The sequence below is a fragment of the Bubalus kerabau genome, chromosome 6, assembly GCF_029407905.1.
Source record: "Bubalus kerabau isolate K-KA32 ecotype Philippines breed swamp buffalo chromosome 6, PCC_UOA_SB_1v2, whole genome shotgun sequence".
NCBI lineage: Eukaryota > Metazoa > Chordata > Mammalia > Artiodactyla > Bovidae > Bubalus > Bubalus kerabau.
The window spans coordinates 94363887-94383625 of NC_073629.1; the positions used below are offsets into that span (position 1 = coordinate 94363887).

At 37.5% G+C, this 19739-nt stretch overlaps 1 protein-coding gene across 12 annotated transcripts in view; it reads left to right on the forward strand.

Annotated features, from left to right (window-relative positions):
* TUT4 (terminal uridylyl transferase 4) overlaps positions 1 to 19739 on the forward strand; it is a 127759-nt gene that overhangs the window by 19412 nt on the left and 88608 nt on the right. For 10 of the 12 annotated variants that reach the window (XM_055585885.1, XM_055585878.1, XM_055585884.1 and 7 more), the window contains exons 2-3: positions 10080 to 10949; positions 17954 to 18117. In XM_055585885.1, the coding sequence (XP_055441860.1) occupies positions 10169 to 10949; positions 17954 to 18117 (945 nt within the window). In that variant the 5' untranslated portion in view covers positions 10080 to 10168. Of the gene's footprint in view, positions 1 to 8056; positions 8173 to 10079; positions 10950 to 17953; positions 18118 to 19739 lie in introns of all 12 variants that reach the window. The other 2 variants (XM_055585880.1, XM_055585889.1) reach the window with 2 other exon arrangements.

Below are 19739 nucleotides of genomic sequence, written 5' to 3' on the forward strand. Positions count from 1 at the left end.
TTTAGCTCTTCACTTTCTGCCATAAGGGTGGTGTCATCTGCATATCTGAGGTTATTAATATTTCTCCTGGCAATCTTGATTCTAGCTTGTGATTCATCCAGCATGGTATTTCTCATGATACACTCTGCATACAAGTTAAATAAGCAGGGTGACAATATACAGCCTTGTCATACTCCTTTCCCAATTTAGAACCAGTCTGTTGTTCCATGTCCAGTTCTAACTGTTGCAAATGGCATAATGCTATTCTTTTTAATGGCAGATTAATATTAATATTCCCTTGCATATGTGTACCACTCTTCATCCATTTATCTGTTGATGGTCATTTAGGTTGTTTCCATGCCTTGACTGGGGTGAAGAGTGCTGCTGTGAAGATACAAATGCATATATCTTTTGAATTATAGCTTTGTCTAGATATATGCCCTGGAGTGGAATTGCTGGATCTTATGGTAGCTCTTTTACAATTTTAAATAGCACAACTGGAATTCTGTCACCTCCGCTAGCTTTGTTCATAGTAATGCTTTCTAAGGCCCACCTGACTTCCCACTCCAGGATGTCCATCTCTAGGTGAGTGACCACACCATCATGGTTACCTGGGTCGTTAAGACCTTTTTTGTATAGTTATTCTGTGTATTCTTGCCACCTCTTCTTAACCTCTTCTGCTTCTGTTAGGTCCTTCCTGTTTCTGTCCTTTTATGGTGCCCATCCTTGCATGAAATGTTCTCTTGATATCTCCAGTTTTCTTGAAGAGATCTCTGGTCTTTCCCATTCTATTGTTTTCCTCTATGTCTTTGCATTGTTCACTTAAGATGGCCTTCTTATCTCTTCTTGCTATTCTCTGGAACTCTGTGTTCAGTTGAGTATGTTCAAACTGCCATACAGTTCAGCTCATTTCACATGCTAGCAAGGTTATGCTCAAAATCCTTCAAGCTAAGCTTCAGCAGTACGGGAACTGAGAACTTGCAGATGTTTAAGCTGGATTTATTTAGAGAAGGTAGAGGCACCAGAGATCAAATTGCCAACATTCGTTGAATCATGGAGAAAGCAAGGGAATTCCAGAAAAACATCTGCTTCGTTGTGTGAATCACAACAAACTGTGGAAAATTATTAAAGAGATAGGAGTACCAGACTACCTTACTTGTCTCCTGAGAAATCTATGTTTAGGTCAAGAAGCAACAGTTAGAACTGGACATGGAACAACATACTGATTCAAAATTGGGAAAGGATTATGACAAGGCTGTATATTGTCACCCTGCTTATTTAACTTATATGCAGAGTACATCATGTGAAATACCATGCTGGATGAATCACAAGCTGGAATCACGATTGCTGGGAGAAATATCAACAACCTCACATATGCAGATGATGCCACTTTAATGGCAGAAAGTGAAGAGGAACTCAAGAGCCTCTTGGTGAGGGTGAAAGAGAGTGAAAAAGCTAGCTTGAAATACAGCATAAAAAAGCCAAGATCATGGCATCCGGTCCCATCACTTCATGGCAAATAGAAGGGAAAAAAGTGAAAGCAGAGACAGATTTTATTTTCTTGGATGCCAAAATCTCTGCTGCTGCTGCTGCTGCTAAGTCGCTTCAGTCGTGTCCGACTCTGTGCGACCCCATAGATGGCAGCCCACCAGGCTCCCCCGTCCCTGGGATTCTCCAGGCAAGAACACTGAAGTGGGTTGCCATTTCCTTCCCCAGTGCATAAAAGTGAAAAGTGAAAGTGAAGTTGCTCAGTCGTATCCGACTCTTAGTGACCCCATGGACTGCAGCCCACCAGGGTCCTCCATCTATGGGATTTTCTAGGCAAGAGTACTGGAGTGGGGTGCCATTGCCTTCTCCGAAAATCACTGCAGCAGGCATGAAATTAAAGATGTTTGCTCCTTGGAAGGAAAGCTATGACAAACCTAGACAATTAACTGAAAAGCAGAGACATCACTTGCTGACAAAGGTCCTTATAGTTAAAGCTGTGGTTTTCTAGTAGTCATGTATGGATGTGAGAGTTGGACTGTAAAGAAGGCTGAATGCCAAAGAATTGATGCTTTTGAATTGTAATACTGGAGAAGATTCCTAAGAGTCCCTTGGACAGCAGGGAGATCAAACCAGTCAATCCTAAAGGAAATCAACCCTGAATATTAACTGGACAGATTGATGCTGCAGTACCAATACTTTGGCCACCTGATGGGAAGAGCTGGCTCATTGGAAAAGAGTCTGATGCTGGAAAAGATTGAAGAGAAAAGGAGAAGCGGGCAGCAGAGGATGAGAAGGCTAGATAGCATCACTGATTCAATGGACATGAGTTTGAACAAACTTTGGGAGATGGTGGAGGACAGAGGAGCCTGGTGTGCTGCAGTCCATTTGGTTGGACATAGCTTAGTAACTGAACAACAACAACAAAAAATGGTAGCTCTATTTTTGGTTTTCTGAGGGGTTTCCATAGTGGTTGCAGCAGCTTGTATTCCCATCAACAGTGTAGGAGGGTTCCTTTTTGTCTTCACCCTCTCCAGCATTTGTTGTTTGTAGACTTTTTGATGATGGCCATTCTGACTGGTGTGAGGTGGTACCTCATTATAGTTTTGATTTACATTTCTCTGATAATTAGCGATGTTGAGCATCTTTTCATGTGCTTTTTGGCCATCTGTATGTCTTGTTTGGAGAAATGTCTATTTTGGATCTTCTGTTCATTTTTCGATTGGGTTGTTTGTTTTGTTGTTGTATGGACTATTTGTATAATTTGGAAATTAAGCCCTTGTTGGTCTCATCATTTGCAAATATTTTTTCCCATTCTGTAGGTTGTCTTTTTGTTTCATTTATGGTTTCCTTTGGTATGCCAAGGCTTGTAAGTTTGATTAGGTCTCATTTGTTTATTTTTATTTTTATTTCTGTTGCATTAGGAGACTGATCTAAAATACTGATATGATTTATGTCAGAGAATATTTCACCCATGTTTTCTTTTGGGAGTTTTATGGTGTTAATATCTAAAATCTTTAAGTCTTTAAGTCATTTTGAGTTTATTTCTGTGTATGGTTAGAGATTGTGTTCTAACTTTGTTGATTTATATGTGTCTGTCCCAACTTTCTCAACACCACTTTAAAAAAATTTTTATTCATTTTTATTTATTTATTGGACCATGCTAGGTCTTTCTTGTGGCATGTGGGATCTTTAGTTGCAGCATACAAAGTCTTAGTTATGGCATGTGGGATCCAGTTCCCCTACTAGGAATTGAACCTGGGCCCGCTGCATTGGGAGCACAGAATCTTAGTTGCTAGACCACCAAGGAAATCCTCTAATATCACTGTCTTTTATCCCATTGTATATTCTTGCTTCCTTTGTTGACAATTAATTGACACTAGGTGTGTGGGTTTATTTTTGGGCTCTCTGTTCTATTCCATTGATCCATATGTCTTTTTTTGGTGCCAATACCATGCTGTTTTGATTACTGTTGCTTTGTAGTATTATCTGAAATCTAGGGTGGTTATGCTTCCTGCTTTGTTCTTTTTCTTCAGGATTGCTTTGGCAATTCTGAGTCTTTTTTGGTTCCATATAAATTTTAGGATTATTTGTTCTAGTTCTGTGAAAAATGTCATGGGTAGTTTGATAGGGATCCAGCCATTGTCATAGAACTGCCTATTTCTGTTTTCAATTTTGTTAATTTTTCTTCCTATTTTGGGGTCTCTGTTATTAGGTTCATATATGTTTATAATTATTTCATGCTTTTGCTGCATTAAACTTTTTATCAGTGTATAATGCCCTTCTTTGTCTGTTGTTACCTGTTTTGACTTAAAGTATATTTTTTTTCCTGACAATTATATAGCCAGTTCAGCTCTATCTTGATTATTGTTTTCATGGAATATCTTTTTCCAGACTCTACTTTCAACCTCTGCTTCAGCCTCTAAAGTGAATCTCTTATAGATAGATGATAGATGGATCATATGTTTTTTAATTTAGTTTTCCAATCTTTTGCCTTTAATTGAAGAGGCTAACTCATTTACATTTAAAGTAATTGTTTACTTATTTATTTTTGGCTTTGTTGGGCCTTCATTGCATGGACTTTTTCTCTAGTTCAGGCAAGCAGAGGCTACTCGCTAGTTGTGGTGTGTGGGCTTCTCATTGCAGTGGCTTCTCTTGTTGCAGAGCACAGGCTCCAGGGTGCATGGACTTCCGTGACTCTTGGGCTCTAGGGCACAGCGTCAGTAGTTGTGGTGCGTGGGCTTAGTTGCTCTGCAGCATGTGGGATCTTCCCAGACCAGGGATCAAACCCATGTCTCCTACCTGGCAGGTGTGTTCTTTACCATTGAGCTTTGTTTTCTTGGGCTCCAAAATCACTACAGAAGGTGAATGCAGTCATTTAATTAAAAGACACTTGCTCCTTGAAAGAGGGCTTTCCTGATAGCTCAGTTGGTAAAGAATCCGCCTGCAATGCAGAAGACCCCAGTTTGATTCCTGGGTTGGGAAGATCTGCTGGAGAAGGGATAGGCTACCCACTCCAGTATTCTTGGGCTTCCCTTATGGCTCAGCTAGTAAAGAATCTGCATGCAGTGTGGGAGACCTGGGTTTGATCCCTGGGTTGGGAAGATCCCCTGGAGAAGGGAAAGGCTACCCACTCCAGTATTCTGGCCTGGAGAATTCCATGGACTGTACAGTCCATGGGGTTGCAAAGAGTCAGACACAACTGAATGACTTTCACGTTCCTTCTCCTTGAAAGAAAAGCTATGACAAACAGACAGCATATTAAAAAGCAGAGACATTCCTTTGCCGATAACAGTCCATCTAGTCAAAGCTGTGGTTTTTCCAGTAGTCATGTTATGGATGTGAGAGTTGGACCATAAAGACAGTTGAGTGACGAAGAATTGATCCTTTGAAATGTGGTGTTGAAGAAGACTTGAGAGTCCCTTGGACTGCAAGGAGATCAAACCAGTCCATTCTAAAGGAAATCAGTCCTGAATATTCATTGGAAGGACTGATGTTGAAGCTAAAGCTCCAATCCTTTGGCCACCTAATGGGAAAAACTGACTCATTGGAAAAGACCTTGATGTTGGGAAAGATTGAAAGCAGGAGGAGACGGAGACAGAGGAAAAGATGTTGGATGTCATTACTGACTGGATAGACATGAGTTTGAGCAAGCTCCAGGATATGGTGGTGGACAGAGAATCCTGGAGGACTACAGTCCATACAGTCCCTAGGTCGCAGAAGTGAACTGAAGTGACAGCACAAACGTATAATATACTGATTCCATGTTCAAGTATATTGGGAAATGATCACCATAATAAGTCTGGTTAACATCTGTACAAAAGCTGTGTCTTTATGGGAACTGAGAGGTCCTTGGTGATTTTCTGTAATTGTAAAATTATCAGAACTAATATAACATTAGCATCACTGTGTTTTAGGATTTGCATTGAATTACAGCATCTTAGTTGGAATAGACTGGTTTATTTTATAGTTTAGAAATGACTTAGAGAGGGTCAGTGTCTCTTGTTTAATGTCACTCAGTAGGTAACTAGTGGGCCTCAGGGGTTGGAAAAGTGAGTGTTAGACTCTCAGTCGTGTCCCACTCTTTGCAACTCCATGGACTGTAGCCTGCCAGGCTCTTCTATCCATGGGATTTTCCAGGCAAGATACTGGAGTAGGTTACCATTCCCTTCTCCAGGGGATCTTCCCCATCCAGGAATCAAACCCGAGTCTCCTGCATTGTAGGCAGATTCTTTACTGTCTGAACCAGGGGTTGGATGCCTTAGCTGAAATTGACTCATATAATTTTTCTTTCCAAAGTAGTAGGAAATTTGGATAACTTTCTGTAATTATGCCTTAAAATAGTTTCCTTTGTCTATCCCATGAAGGGTTACTTGAGCAGTAAGGTAACTCTGTGATACAGCTTTTCCATTAGTTATGCAACAGTTATTTCAGGTAAGCTTTCTCAGTTAATGTATCCAAACAACACTTTTTAAGTTTCAGGCCCCAGAACTTGTGGTCAACCTGCCAATTGAATGATGGATAATTACAGAAAGGCATCAAAAACTTCTCTTGAAAGAATTCCAATTTTTGCTGAAGACTTTAGTTTGTAGCAGGAAAAGAATGATGTAAAGACATCAGTCTGGAGTAGATATTCTTTTAATTGTTAGTGATTTTAAATGTTTATTAAGTATGTGGCATTGTGGTAGTCATTGATGGTAAGGATTCAAGGAAGGTAGAAGACATGATTAGAACTAGAAGTAGGAAATGGAGTGATGTTTAATGATTTACTAAAAATTGCGTGGAATACATCCTGAATGCTATTGTTTTCTATATCAGACACTTAAATTTGTTAAAAATTATCTGTATTTTCTTGTTAATAATTGGTTATTTAAGGTTAAAATCTCATTTAATACTCATTACTGCATTATGAAAAAAAACCCAGGAACTGGAAAGTCTGACATTTTTATTTGTTTCAACCAATTTTGCTGAATGTGCACTGGGAAGCAGTGAATCTTATTTTCAAAGCACTATGTTCTCAGAGAGAAGTTCGTTTCTAGGAACTGTAGCTTTTTGGGAAGAATTTTATACTCTTGATGCATGCATGCTACGTTGCTTCAGTTGTGTCCAGCTCTGTAGTCCTCCAGGCTCCTCTGTCCATGGGATTCTCCAGACAAGAATAGAGTGGATGCCATTTCCTTCTCTAGGGGATATTCCTGACCCAGGGATCAAACTTGAGTTTCCTGAATTGGCAGGTGGGTTCTTTACCACTAATGCCAACTGGGAAGCCCATATCGTTGATAGCTTAAAATAAAAAGTTAAAAATAGTACTTTTTTAGTACAATTAGTACCTTTTTTTGAAAGCAAGAGGACATTTGCCACTCATATAAGAAAAAGTGGGGAAGATCAGAAAATAACTAAGGTATGTTTTTTAATAACACATTATTTCTATTAAAAATGTAAATGTTGTTTCAGTTATGTGAAACAGATTGCTTACTTAAAGTGAAGCCTAGCAATTTTTCAGTCTTTTAACTCCTCAGTTGCATTTATCTATATTCAGTAGATTGATTTTTTAAAAAATCTTTGTAGCTTTTATTTGTACATACAAACTTGATTTATAGAGGTTTTTCTGTTCTTTTTTTCTTTTTGAATAGAGGAATAGTGTGTCTAAAAAGTTTTATAAACAGAATTGTGGATCACCTTTGCTATATCAGGTCTTTATTGTTTAGGCTTTTGTCAGTAAGATGATGTCTACAAAATTATTAGAATTGTTATAGAATAGCAAAATAAAATTTTAAATAATTTGGTTACTGGATAAGGTTAGCTAGTACTTTAGAGCCCATTTTTATTTTTAAAATTAGGAACCTTCAGCAGTTTCTACAAGAAATTATATATGTTTGACAACTGTTTTGACAGGTATGTAAAAAAACTTTATCAAGAATAATAAAAGAAAAATGTATTTAAATATCAAAAATCCAGGAGCAAAAACATTCTTTTATAGGTAAAAGTGCTATATTTCCAGCTTTTTATTGGAAAATAATGTTAGTCAAAAAATAAATTAATGGTGAAAATCTAATATGGCTTTGGCTTAAGTTTTAATTAATTCCTTTAAATATTATCTTATAGAATAATTTAGAGGCAGAGGGACAACCATGTGAGGACACAGGAGGGAAAAAGAAAAAAAAATAAAAAGAAAAGCCTAGTAAATTTTTTTTAATTGAAATATATTTTATTTACAATATTAGTTTCAGGTGTGTAGCATAGTGATTCAGTGTTTTTAAAGATTATACTTCATTGAAAGTTATCACAAGATAATGGCTGTAATTTCCTGTGCTATACAATACGTCCTTGTTGCTTATCTACCTAGTAGGTTTCCAAAATAAAAGGTAATATTAATCTGAACAGAGATGAAGGCAGAGAACGTAGAGGACTGTACTACAACAGGAATTATAAAAGCTAGTTCCAAGTAGGTTAGTACAATTAGTAATCCCAGATGGCTCAGTGGTAAAGAATCTGCCTGCCAGTGCAGGAGACCGGAGGTTCACGTTCAATCTCTGGGTGGGGAAGATTGCCTGGAGGAGGAAATGGCAACCCACTCCAATATTCTTGCCAGGAAAATCCCATGGACAGAGGAGCCTGGCAGGCTACAGTCTGTGGGGTTGAGTTGGATACGACTGAGCATGCACGCACACCAAGTTGAATAAGATGTTTCAGTGAAGACGTAACTGGGTAAGTTTAATTTCTTTTTTTTTTTGGAAATACACTTTGACATAAACATAGTTTGGAGTAAATGAATTGTGTTCTGATCTTTTGAATTTAGGTAGTATTTTTGTTTTAAAATGATGTATAGTTATATGATTAGAGGTGTTTGACTGCCCAAATTTGTTATTTAATAAATTAACCAAGTAAAATCAAAAATGCTACATGCAGTTTGCTTTTGGTGACTAATTTTTATTCATGTTTTTAATCTTTGTTTAGAGGCGTAAATTTAAGTATCAATTTAAGGCATATAGGACAAACTGAAAAGTAAAAAAAAAGTCCTGATTTCCATAATACATAGTATACAATCTATTTCTCTTATAGAGGGGCTATAAAATGTAGTATTTTGATTTGTTTATAGTTTGTACTCTGTGGTAAAAGTGTAATAGTTCTTTTAATATTTTAGAAAAAAATTGGTTCTGACTTTTTGTTCATTATTACTGTCTTGTTGTAAACATTATTATTCTTTTAGAGCAGTTTTAGTTTCACCATAGAGTCAGGCAGAAAGTACATTGTTGTTGTTCAGTTGCTCAGTCGTGTCCCACTCTTTGTGACCCCATGGACTGCAGCACACCAGGCTTCCTTGTCCTCCACCATCTTCTGGAACTTGCTCAAACTCATGTCCATTGGGTTGGTGATGCCATCCAACCATAGTGCCCATGTAGCTCCCTTCCCCCACACAGGAATAGCGTCCCCCACTATCAGCATCCCTGCACCAGAATGGTACATTTGTTATAATCGATGAACCTACACTGACACATCATTATCATCCAAAGTCATAGTTTACCTTAGAGTTCAGTCTTAAAGATATCCATTCTGTAGCTTTTGACAAATGTATAATGACATATATCCACCATTATATCATCATACAGAATATTACTATCATTTTTAAACTCTTGAGTTCCCATTGGTTTTTTATTTTTTTAATTTAAATTTATTTATTTTAATTGGAGGCTAATTACTTTACAATATTGTATTGGTTTTGCCATACATTAGCATGAATCAGCCACGGGTGTACACGTGTTCCCCATCCTGAACCCCTCTCTCCCCATACCATCCTTCTGGGTCATCCCAGTGCACCAGCCCCAAGCATCCTGTATCCTGCATCGAACCTGGGCTGGTGATTCGTTTCTTAATTGGTTTTTTAAAATTTTCTTACTTCAGAAGATTTTATTAAACTCCATTGTTCTTTGGAGGTGGAAAAAGTCTGTTGACGTTGATTCCCCATGTTTAAAGGGTCATGTTAGAAGTAGATTAATGACATAAACAGGTAGTGTATAGTAGGAAGGTCATGTGGGAAAGATCTTACCACCTGTGTGTGTATTTAGTTGCTAAGTCATGTCTGACTCTTTGCAGCCCCCTGGACTGCAGCATCCCAGGCTTCGCTGTTGTTCACTATCTCCCGGAGTTTGCTCAAATTCATATCTGTTGAGTTAATGATGCTATCTAACCATTTCATCCTCTGCCATTCCCTTCTTTTGTTGTAAGTCTTTCCCAGAATCAGAGTCTTTTCCGATTTGTTATTTTTGCTTCATTTTCTTTTAGGTTAATTGTGGTATATCACTTGGAAGTTTTATTTCCCTTTTAGTTGAAATGCTTGGTGTAAAACAACATTTTACTTCTAAAGTTCCCATGTTTTGATGTTATTTGCCAGAATTACATTAGAACCTCCTTTATGGGCATTTTGCTGTTATTTATTAAGTGAGCATTAACCCTTTCTCACTGTTTTCAGAGTTTAAAATTTTTTATTTTTTACTATTCAGTTTTGAAAGTAAATTGTAAAAGCTTTTTTTATGTCTAACCAATTTTTTAAAAATGGTTTTTGCATTTTAAATAACAGATTTTTTGTTGTTGTTGTTGTTTTCTTAACCCAATAGTTTGCTTGCCTAAACTGGATTTGAAGTAATTCAAACTATTGGACCTCTGCCACGTTACAATATCATAGAAAGAAGCAGGTTTTCAAATAATGGAAGAGTCTAAGACCTCTGAAAATGAAAATCATGAACCAAAGAAGAATGCTTGGGCTCTTTCTGAAGAAAGCAAAGCAGTTAAAGTTATAACTAATCAAACTTTGAAAGCTAAAAATGATAAATCCATAAAAGAAATTGGGACCAGTTCTCCAAATAAGAATAATAGTAAAAAAAATAAGCAAAATGATATTTGTATAGAAAAAACAGAAGTTAAATCATGTAAAGTAAATGCTGCCAGTGTTCCAGGTAAAGATTTAGTTCTTCGAGATCAAAGTCACTGCAGAGCAAAAAAATCACCTAATTCACCAGCGAAAGCAGAAAAGTTACCTGTTTCTCAGGCAAAAGTAGAAAGAGCACCCAGTTTACAGGCAAAAACAGAAAAGCCATCAAAGTCACCTAATTCACCAGTGAAAACAGAAAAGACACCCAGTTCACAGGCAATAGTAGCAGAAAAGACACTTAATTCACAGAGGAAAGCAGAAAAAGCACCTGGTTCTCAAATGAAATCAGAAAAGGTACCCAGCCTGCCAGCAGAAGCTGAGAAGGTACCCAGTTTACTGTTGAAAGAAAACATGAGACAGACAGAATTACAGCACATTGGAAAAAAAATTCCAAGTTCCTTTACTTCTCTGGATAAAGTGAATATTGGTGTTGCAGAAGAAGAAAAACCTGCTATGGAAAACTCACAACGATCTCAGAAGCAGCAAACGTGTACAGATAATACTGGTGATTCTGATGATAGTGCTTCAGGAACTGAAGACATATCAGATGATTTGAGTAAGTAAAACTTAGATTATCCCACAAGTCACATTTGTGGAGAGATTTTTTAATATTAATGTCTTTAAATTTTTTCCTAGTTTAACAATTTTAACTGTGAAAAAGACATTCTTTAGATGGAAAAACATTTATTATGATAGGACAAAGCTTGTGAAAATACGAATTTAGTGGCTTCTGTAGTTGGTACACACACGGACACATATACTGTTTTTAAATGGTCCTGGTAATACAATGCTCATTCATTCACCAAACGTGTATGCCTGTATTGAGTTCCTGTTATATGTCGTTCAGGTATGTACAATGGAAAACCAAAAGAACATAGCCCTAGGTCTCAAGGAAGCTTCTAGTTGGGTGAAGGTATTACAGGTAAGTAAGGTGGTAATTTAGTTTCGTGCCAAAAACTTAGAATTGAGAAAATACATGATTTAATTGAGGTATTTAGACTTTTAGGGCTTCCCTGGTGGCTCAGTGGTAAAGAATCTGCCTGCCAATGCAGGAGACACAGGTTCATTCCCTGGGTTGGAAAGATCCCCTGGAGAAGGAAATGGTAACCCACTCCAGTATTCTTGCCTGGGAAATCCCATGGACAGAGGAGCCTGGCAGGCTGTTACAGTTCATGGAGTGGCAAAAGAGTCGGATACAAGTTAGTAACTAAAAGTCAGCAACATTTAGACTTTGGGTTGAGAAAGGCATGATGCAAATGTGAGACTGCAAGTGTGACCGAGATTCATCATGACTGAAACAAGGACTTGAGGAATGTGGCAAAAGATGGAGCTGAAAAAGGCACACAAGAATTAGAGAGTAAGGGGCCTTTAGAATATGATAGAACCTTATGAGTGTTTTGAGAAGCCACTAAAGAGGTAGCACTGTGATCACATGTATATGTGTGTGTCTTTTTTTGGGGATACAATGCAGCAAATTCTTTGACAGGAACAAAACTGGAAACAGACATCTGTCAGGACACTGTTGGAATTTACTTGAGAACTATCAGTGTAAAATTAATTTTCTAATGGGATCTTGCTATTAGCTTTAATTAATTACTTATAAATATTGTCCATGTCTCTTGAGTAATCTTAATTTTGTTGAAATTAATGAATTTTCCCTGGCAGTCTTTTTTCCTGATGTTTCTGTGGCTAAAAGAATAAAACCTTTTCGTGATGTATAAATAGAAAAAGCTATTTTTAAGTCATTATTTACCACTTTTTGAGAAATGCTAATAAAGAGTTCAGAAATAACTTCTTTTTGTTTCTAGTGGTACACAGATAATGGCTTATTGACAGACCTTTTTTTTTTAATTTAGTAGAGGTACCTGTATGTATGTAAAAAAAAAATTTAATACTTTTATAGTTACGGCTTAGGACAAGGCCCCACAAAGTAAGCCAAATTAAAGACAATATCAAATAAATAATAGTACTGGAAGTTTTTGGATATGGCAAATCTAAACATGACAGTATGTGACTCAAGTTGGGAAATACTGGTGTATGAGATCACTTACAAGGGTCTGGTCACTTTAATTAGTTAAAGCTATGATTTAAAGATTTTTTTTTAAAGGTGACAAAATAAAGTGACAGAGTGAGGTAGTTAAGCTAGTGAGCTCTGGAGTAAAATTTCATAGGTTTTGAATCTTATCTTCCTCACTGAAGAGCTTTGTGATCTTGGATAAGCTGCCTATCCTTTACAACATATCTTCAGTTTCCTCATTTTTTAAAAAAGTGGAGGTGCTGCTGCCTTTGTTATAAAGGTTAAGTGAAATAATTCATAGAATGTGTCATGTAGTCCTTGACACAGTAGGCACAATGGCAGTGAATATCCTGTATTATTTCTCCAATTCAGTGCAGTTTTGTTGTTTGTTAATGTGGAGAATAAGTTGAACTAGCTTAAGGAAGATAGTAGACCGAGTAGAGGTCCTTTTGGGAGACTTGTTTTAACAAAGTAATAAGAAGGAGTTATAGTAATCATTTCATAAATAAGGGCTTATTTTAAAGAATTTTCTTCAATATGTATAATATTGGCCTTGAAGTCATGTTGATACATAATTAGCTCTTTTTTTTCTATTCTGTAAATTAAATTTTTACATAGATTTCCCCTTTGTAAATTAAATAGAATAAAATCTCTTTGTCTAGGTCATTGCCTATTTGGACTTAATTTAACATAGGTTATAGACTTTTGATTAATCTCAGGCCCACCTGATTAGTGAATTAATTTTCATTAAGTCCAACTTTGGCTCCTGTGTAGCACTTACACAATTTCTCCTTTTGCCATTCATAAATTTAAAAAATATTTTGAGTGATATCTGCTATGTGCCAGTTACTGATCTAGTCACTGAGAATATAACAATGAACAAAACAGGTAATACTACACTTATGGAGTTAATATTCTAGTGGGAAGAAATAGATGGCGACATAGTAAGTAACAGAAGTATGTAATAAGTTCAGTTCAGTTCAGTTCAGTTGCTCTGTCGTGTCCGACTCTTTGCGACCCCATGAATCGCAGCACGCCAGGCCTCCCTGTCCATCACCAACTCCCGGAGTTCACTGTGACTCACGTCCATCGAGTCAGTGATGCCATCCAGCCATCTCATCCTCTGTCGTCCCCTTCTCCTCCTGCCCCCAATCCCTCCCAGCATCAGAGTCTTTTCCAATGAGTCAACTCTTCGCATGAGGTGGCCAAAGTACTGGAGTTTCAGCTTCAGCATCATTCCCTCCAAAGAAATCCCAGGGCTGATCTCCTTCAGAATGGACTGGTTGGATCTCCTTGCAGTCCAAGGGACTCTCAAAGAGTCTTCTCCAACACCACAGTTCAAAAGCATCAATTCTTTGGCGCTCAGTCTTCTTCACAGTCCAACTCTCACATCCATACATGACCACAGGAAAAACCATAGCCTTGACTAGGCGGACCTTTGTTGGCAAAGTAATGTCTCTGCTTTTGAATATGCTGTCTAGGTTGGTCATAACTTTCCTTCCAAGGAGTAAGCGTCTTTTAATTTCATGGCTGCAATCACCATCTGCAGTGATTTTAGAGCCCAAAAAAATAAAGTCTGACACTGTTTCCACTGTTTCCCCATCTATTTCCCATGAAGTAATGGGACCGGATGCCATGATCTTCGTTTTCTGAATGTTGAGCTTTAATCCAACTTTTTCACTCTCCACTTTAACTTTCATCAAGAGGCTCTTTAGTTCCTCTTCACTTTTTGCCATAAGGGTGGTGTTATCTGCATATCTGAGGTTATTGATATTTCTCCCGGCAATCTTGATTCCATCTTGTGTTTCTTCCAGTCCAGCGTTTCTCATGATGTACTCTGCATATAAGTTAAATAAGCAGGGTGACAATATACAGCCTTGATGTACTCCTTTTCCTGTTTGGAACCAGTCTGTTGTTCCATGTCCAGTTCTAACTGTTGCTTCCTGACCTGCATACAGGTTTCTCAAGAGGCAGATCAGGTGGTCTGGTATTCCCATCTCTTTCAGAATTTTCCACAGTTTATTGTGATTCACCGATGGTGATAAATATTAAAAATAAAACAGGAAAGGTCATAAAGAATGGAAGAATGATGCTGCTGTGTCTGATGATGGTGTTTCATATTTAAATTGTCACTGAGAAGGTGACATTAGAGCAAATATTTGAAGATAAGAGGTGAGAGTGAGCCTGGTAAATATTTGAAGGGAGAATATTCTAGATCTGGGCTTCTCAAACTTTAGTGTGTGTAGGAATCACCTGGGAAGTGTATTAAAATTCAGATTCTTGGGCTCCATTCTCTGGGGTTTTTTATTTAGAAAGTTAAGAGTTTGATGCTGGATTTCTAACAAGCTCCTTAATGAAACTGCTGCTGCTGGTGGTGGTCAGGATCATGCTTTTGGCAGCAGAACCTATTAGTAACTCATCTTTTTACTTTTCACTTATACCACCCTTCCTTATGTTTTCAACATAGCAGCCAGAATGATCTTGTTAAAATTATTCAGATTGTGTTACTGCTATTCAGAATGTTTCAGTGGTTTTCAATATATCAGAGTAAAAGCTAGTGTCCTTGCTGTGACCTTGTGATTTTTGACACTCCCCCCTGCTTCTCTGATCTCATTTATCTACTTCTTATCCTTTTTCTCTGTTCTAACAGCATGATTTCCTTACAGTTCCTCAAATGTGAAGGCAAGTGGTCACCTATTGTCTTTTGTGTTTGCTTTTTTCTTTGCCTGGAACACTCTTCTTCCAGATGGCCACATGGCTAGCTGTCTTACTCCTTCACCTTCTCATTGAGCCTTTTGCTGGGTTGCTTATCTAAAATTTATAACCCTTACCTCTACTTCTGGCACTCCTTATTCCTTGTACCATTTTAATTTTTCTCCAAAGTTCTTATTATCATGTCATATTTAAAGTTTCTCCCACTTACCTTTTTATGTTTCAAGATACAGTTCATACACCATAACATTTGCCATTTAAAAATATACAATTTAGTGTTTTTTAGTGTATTTATAGAGAAGGCAGTGGCACCCCACTCCAGTACTCGTGCCTGGAAAATCCCATGGACGGAGGAGCCTTGTAGGCTGCAGTCCATGGGGTCTCTAAGAGTCGGACACGATTGAGCGACTTCACTTTCACTCTTCACTTTCATGCATTGGAGAAGGAAATGGCAACCCACTCCAGTGTTCTTGCCTGGAGAATCCCAGGGACGGGGGAGCCTGATGGGCTGCCGTCTATGGGGTTGCACAGAGTCGGACACAACTGAAGCAACTTAGCAGTGTATTTATAAAATTGTGTAGACATTACCACTGTCTAAATCTTGAATATTTTCACCACCTCTAGAAGAAATTCCATACCCATTAGCAGTCGCTACTCATTATCCTGTCCTCCTAGGTACTGCCAACCACTAATTTAGTTTCTGTCTCTGTAGATTGCCTCTTTTATATGAACGAAATCGTGAAGCATGTGGCCTTTTGTGTTTGACTTCTTTCACTTAGTATATTTTAAGATTCATCCATATTGTAGTATTGGTATATCATTCTTTCTCATTGCTAAGTAATACTCCAGGTGTGCCCTTCTTGTGGTAGGAGACATATCACCTCCAGAGGCACACTGTTTTTGTTTAGAAAATTAGTGCTATCAAAAGAAAGAACCTACTTTCAGGGTTCTTGTAGATGGCATGTAGAGTGGCTTTTCAGGGCAGCAGGGAGAGGTTTATTGATTATCTATGAGCATTTACTTTTAAAAGTGATATTAGATTTGTCCAAGTCAATTTAACACTCTGTTATTGTCATCTCTGGTCTAGGCATTGTATTAAACTCTGAAGGTACAAAAGTAAATAAGACCTGTTCATTAGCATCAAGGAATTCATTATCTCATGTAACATGTAGATAAATGAATACAAATTACATTACTGTGAAAATGTGAGATAATAGAGAATGCTCGGAGAATATAAATATCAAACTGTCTTCTGAAACAGATGAAGCTTAAGCTGAATTTTGCAGGACAGGTAAACAGTACTAATTGAAGTGGGATGGGCCTTGATAGTAGAGGAAACAGAACATGTGAAGGCATTGATCCTTGGAGCACAGTGATCCATTGTAACACATTTGTTATGAATGAAGTGGAAAGTGTTAGAGTAGGATATAAGGTTGGAGATATAGACTACTTAGCTCTTTTTAATGGAAAAGGCAATGGCACCCCACTCCAGTACTCTTGCCTGGAAAATCCCATAGATGGAGGACCCTGGTGGGCTGCAGTCCATGGGGTCACTAAGAGTCGGATACGACTGAGTGACTTCACTTTCACTTTTCACTTTTATGCACTGGGGAAGGAAATGGCAACCCACTCCAGTGTTCTTGCCTGGAGAATCCCAGGGACGGGGGAGCCTGGTGGGCTGCCGTCTATGGGGTCACACAGAGTCGGACACGACTGAAGCGACTTAGCAGCAGCAGCAGCTCTTTTTTAAAAAATTTTAAATTTTTTATTTTCCATTTTAAGTCTTTATTGAATTTGTTACAGTATTGCTTCTGTTTTATGTTTTGGCCTTTTGGCCATGAGACATGTGGGATCTTAGTTCCCCAACCAGGGATTGAACCCCCACCCCCTGCATTGGAAAGTGAAATCTTAACCACTGGACCATCGGGGAGCCCCAGCTCTGTTTTTGAGGTCTTGGCTTAAAATCTCAGAAACGCCTTCCCTGAAAGTTTATCTCTTCTGTTACTTGTTTTTTTTCTTTATAGCATTTGCACAACTTGGAATTATTGTATTTAAACTGTTGACTGCCTGCAAGAGGACAAGTACTGTGTGTTGTGTGTTAGAGAATTTAAAACTTTATTCTGAACTTTATGAGAGCCCATTAGTTATTTTAAGCATGAGAATTACATGATTCAATTTGTATTTTAAAATATCACACTGGTGGAGCATGCATTATTGCATGTTGGAACCTACTCTATTCCAAGTATATATTGATAGGTGCTGGAAATGCATGGATTGAAAGCACATAGTCTGTGCCTTAAAGAGATTACAGTCTAGCTAGGAGAAACAAAGAAAAAATATTGATGTGGTTGAAATATCTATTGAGTTCAGTGAAAGCAAAGAAGAAGGACCCTCATAGATTTGTGGATTTGTGGTCTGGAGTATATATGTTCTTTTAGCTCATACTTTATAGTGATAAAGTCACTGAAGTGACTTTAGTTCAGTGAGTCACCTTTGGGATTTAAAGTAGCTTTATATCATATTTACTTTGGAGATTCTGCAAGATAGTATGTTACATTAGCCTTGTATAGTGAGTCTTAGTCATAGTTGTCTTTTTTGATATAGGTAGGTCAGAAGAAGATAGACATTTGACCCATGAAGTAGTTTTTTGTGTGTGAATTTTGATATCATGTGTATCTTTTACTTAATATTTTATGTAGGTATACCAATTTGCACTACCAAGGAAAAATATTTTTTCTGTATGTGTATACATTGAATGTCTGTTTTTCATTAAATTTTTTTAAATTTACCAATTCTGTTGATGGTAACTAAGTGATTGCTTCCTTTTCTAGGTAAAATGAAGAGTGATGAATCTAATAAAGAAAATTCTTCAGAGATGGACTATTTAGAAAATGCCACTGTGATAGATGAATCTACATTGACACCTGAGCAGAGGCTAGGCTTGAAACAAGCAGAAGAACGCTTAGAAAGAGATCACATCTTTCGACTTGAAAAAGTATACTATATTGTTTTAGTTATTTGGAGAAAAATGCATGTTCAACCAAGTACAGCTCTTTTTATTTTTCTTACAGTATTCCTTAGGCAGAGATATCACTCATTTTCCCTTCCTTCCCTCTTCTTTTCTTCTTTTCTCCCTCTCTTTCGCTCCATTTGTTCAGCAAATCCCTTCATCTGTGAGTCTTCATTCTTTCATCCCAGGGCTTGACAAACTATGGTCTGTCACCTTGTTTTTGTTTTCAAAATTGTAGTAAAATAAATACCTCATGTTTTTATGAACAGTTTTATTGGAACACAGCCATGTCATCCTTATGATCTATGGCTGCTTTCTTGCTCCTCTGGCAGAGTTGAGTTTTGAATACTTGGTGCAGTGTATTTGGATCACTAAGCATAAAATATCTACTCTTTACCAAAAGCATAAAATATTTACTGAAATATTACTTTGTTCCTTTACAAAAAGTGTGCTGACCCCTGATTTACTCATTTATCAAATAGATATGGAGAGCTTGTTACGTTCTAGATACTGTGCTAAACACTGGGGATATATTGGTGAATATGGCACAGTGTCTGCCCATTAGAAGTTAACAGTCTGTTTGGAGTGCCAAATAGCAAATACTACAGGATATACTAAACTTTCTCACTTCCCCCTGGGTTTTCTCTTTCTCTTTCCTCCCGTATTTACTGAGTATCTTCTATGTATTAGGAACTGGTCTAGCCATCGGTATCTTGTTCCTAAGTACTTATTAATTCCCTGACCTAGAAATACACATTCCCAGCCTTAACAACAAAAACACTGCTAGATGTTGAAAGAAACAAACATAAATCATCTTGTTCTTAAACAGATTCTTGGGATATTTGTTAGTATGCATACAGGGAAATATTAGGTTGGTGCAAAAGTAAGTATGGTTTTAGACCCTGAATTTTAAATCTTTATAACTAGGCTCAGACACATCTTTATTAATCAAAATAGGAACCATTATAATCACTGCATTTTTGCCAATGAGAAATAAGTTTGTTTATTCCTGTAGCATAAAAATACATGCTTGATTCAATGAACTCTTGGAAAGCATTTTCTGCATCCTGTGGAAGCATTTTCCCTGTAATGGTTTCTCCAGGATTCAGAACACGGTAGTGGATCAGACTGGCAGCAGACCACCAGTGACCGTGACATTTTTTGGTGCAAGTTTGACTTTGGGAAGTGCTTTGGAGCTGCTTCTCGGTCCATCCACTGAGCTGGTTGTTGCTAGTTGTGTAAAATCCACTTTTCATCACGTCTTCTTTCATCACTCATCAACTTCTCCTGTAGTTACAAGAGGATCAGTTTTGACGATCCTCTCAGTTGGTCATTGTCACCTTCCAGTGGCCAGCCATTATGCTCCTCATCTTCAAGGCTCCCATTTCCTTTACAAAACTTCTCGAGCCACCACTGTACTAAACCTTCATTAGCAGTTCCTGGCCAAATGCGTTGTTGATGTTGCAGGTTGTCTCTGTTGCTTTATAACTTATTTTTAACTCAAATAAGAAAATCACTGGAATTTACTTTTTGTCTAACATCATTTCTATAGTCTAAAATACATACAAAATAAAACAGAGGTAATAACTCATTAGCAAAAAACATAA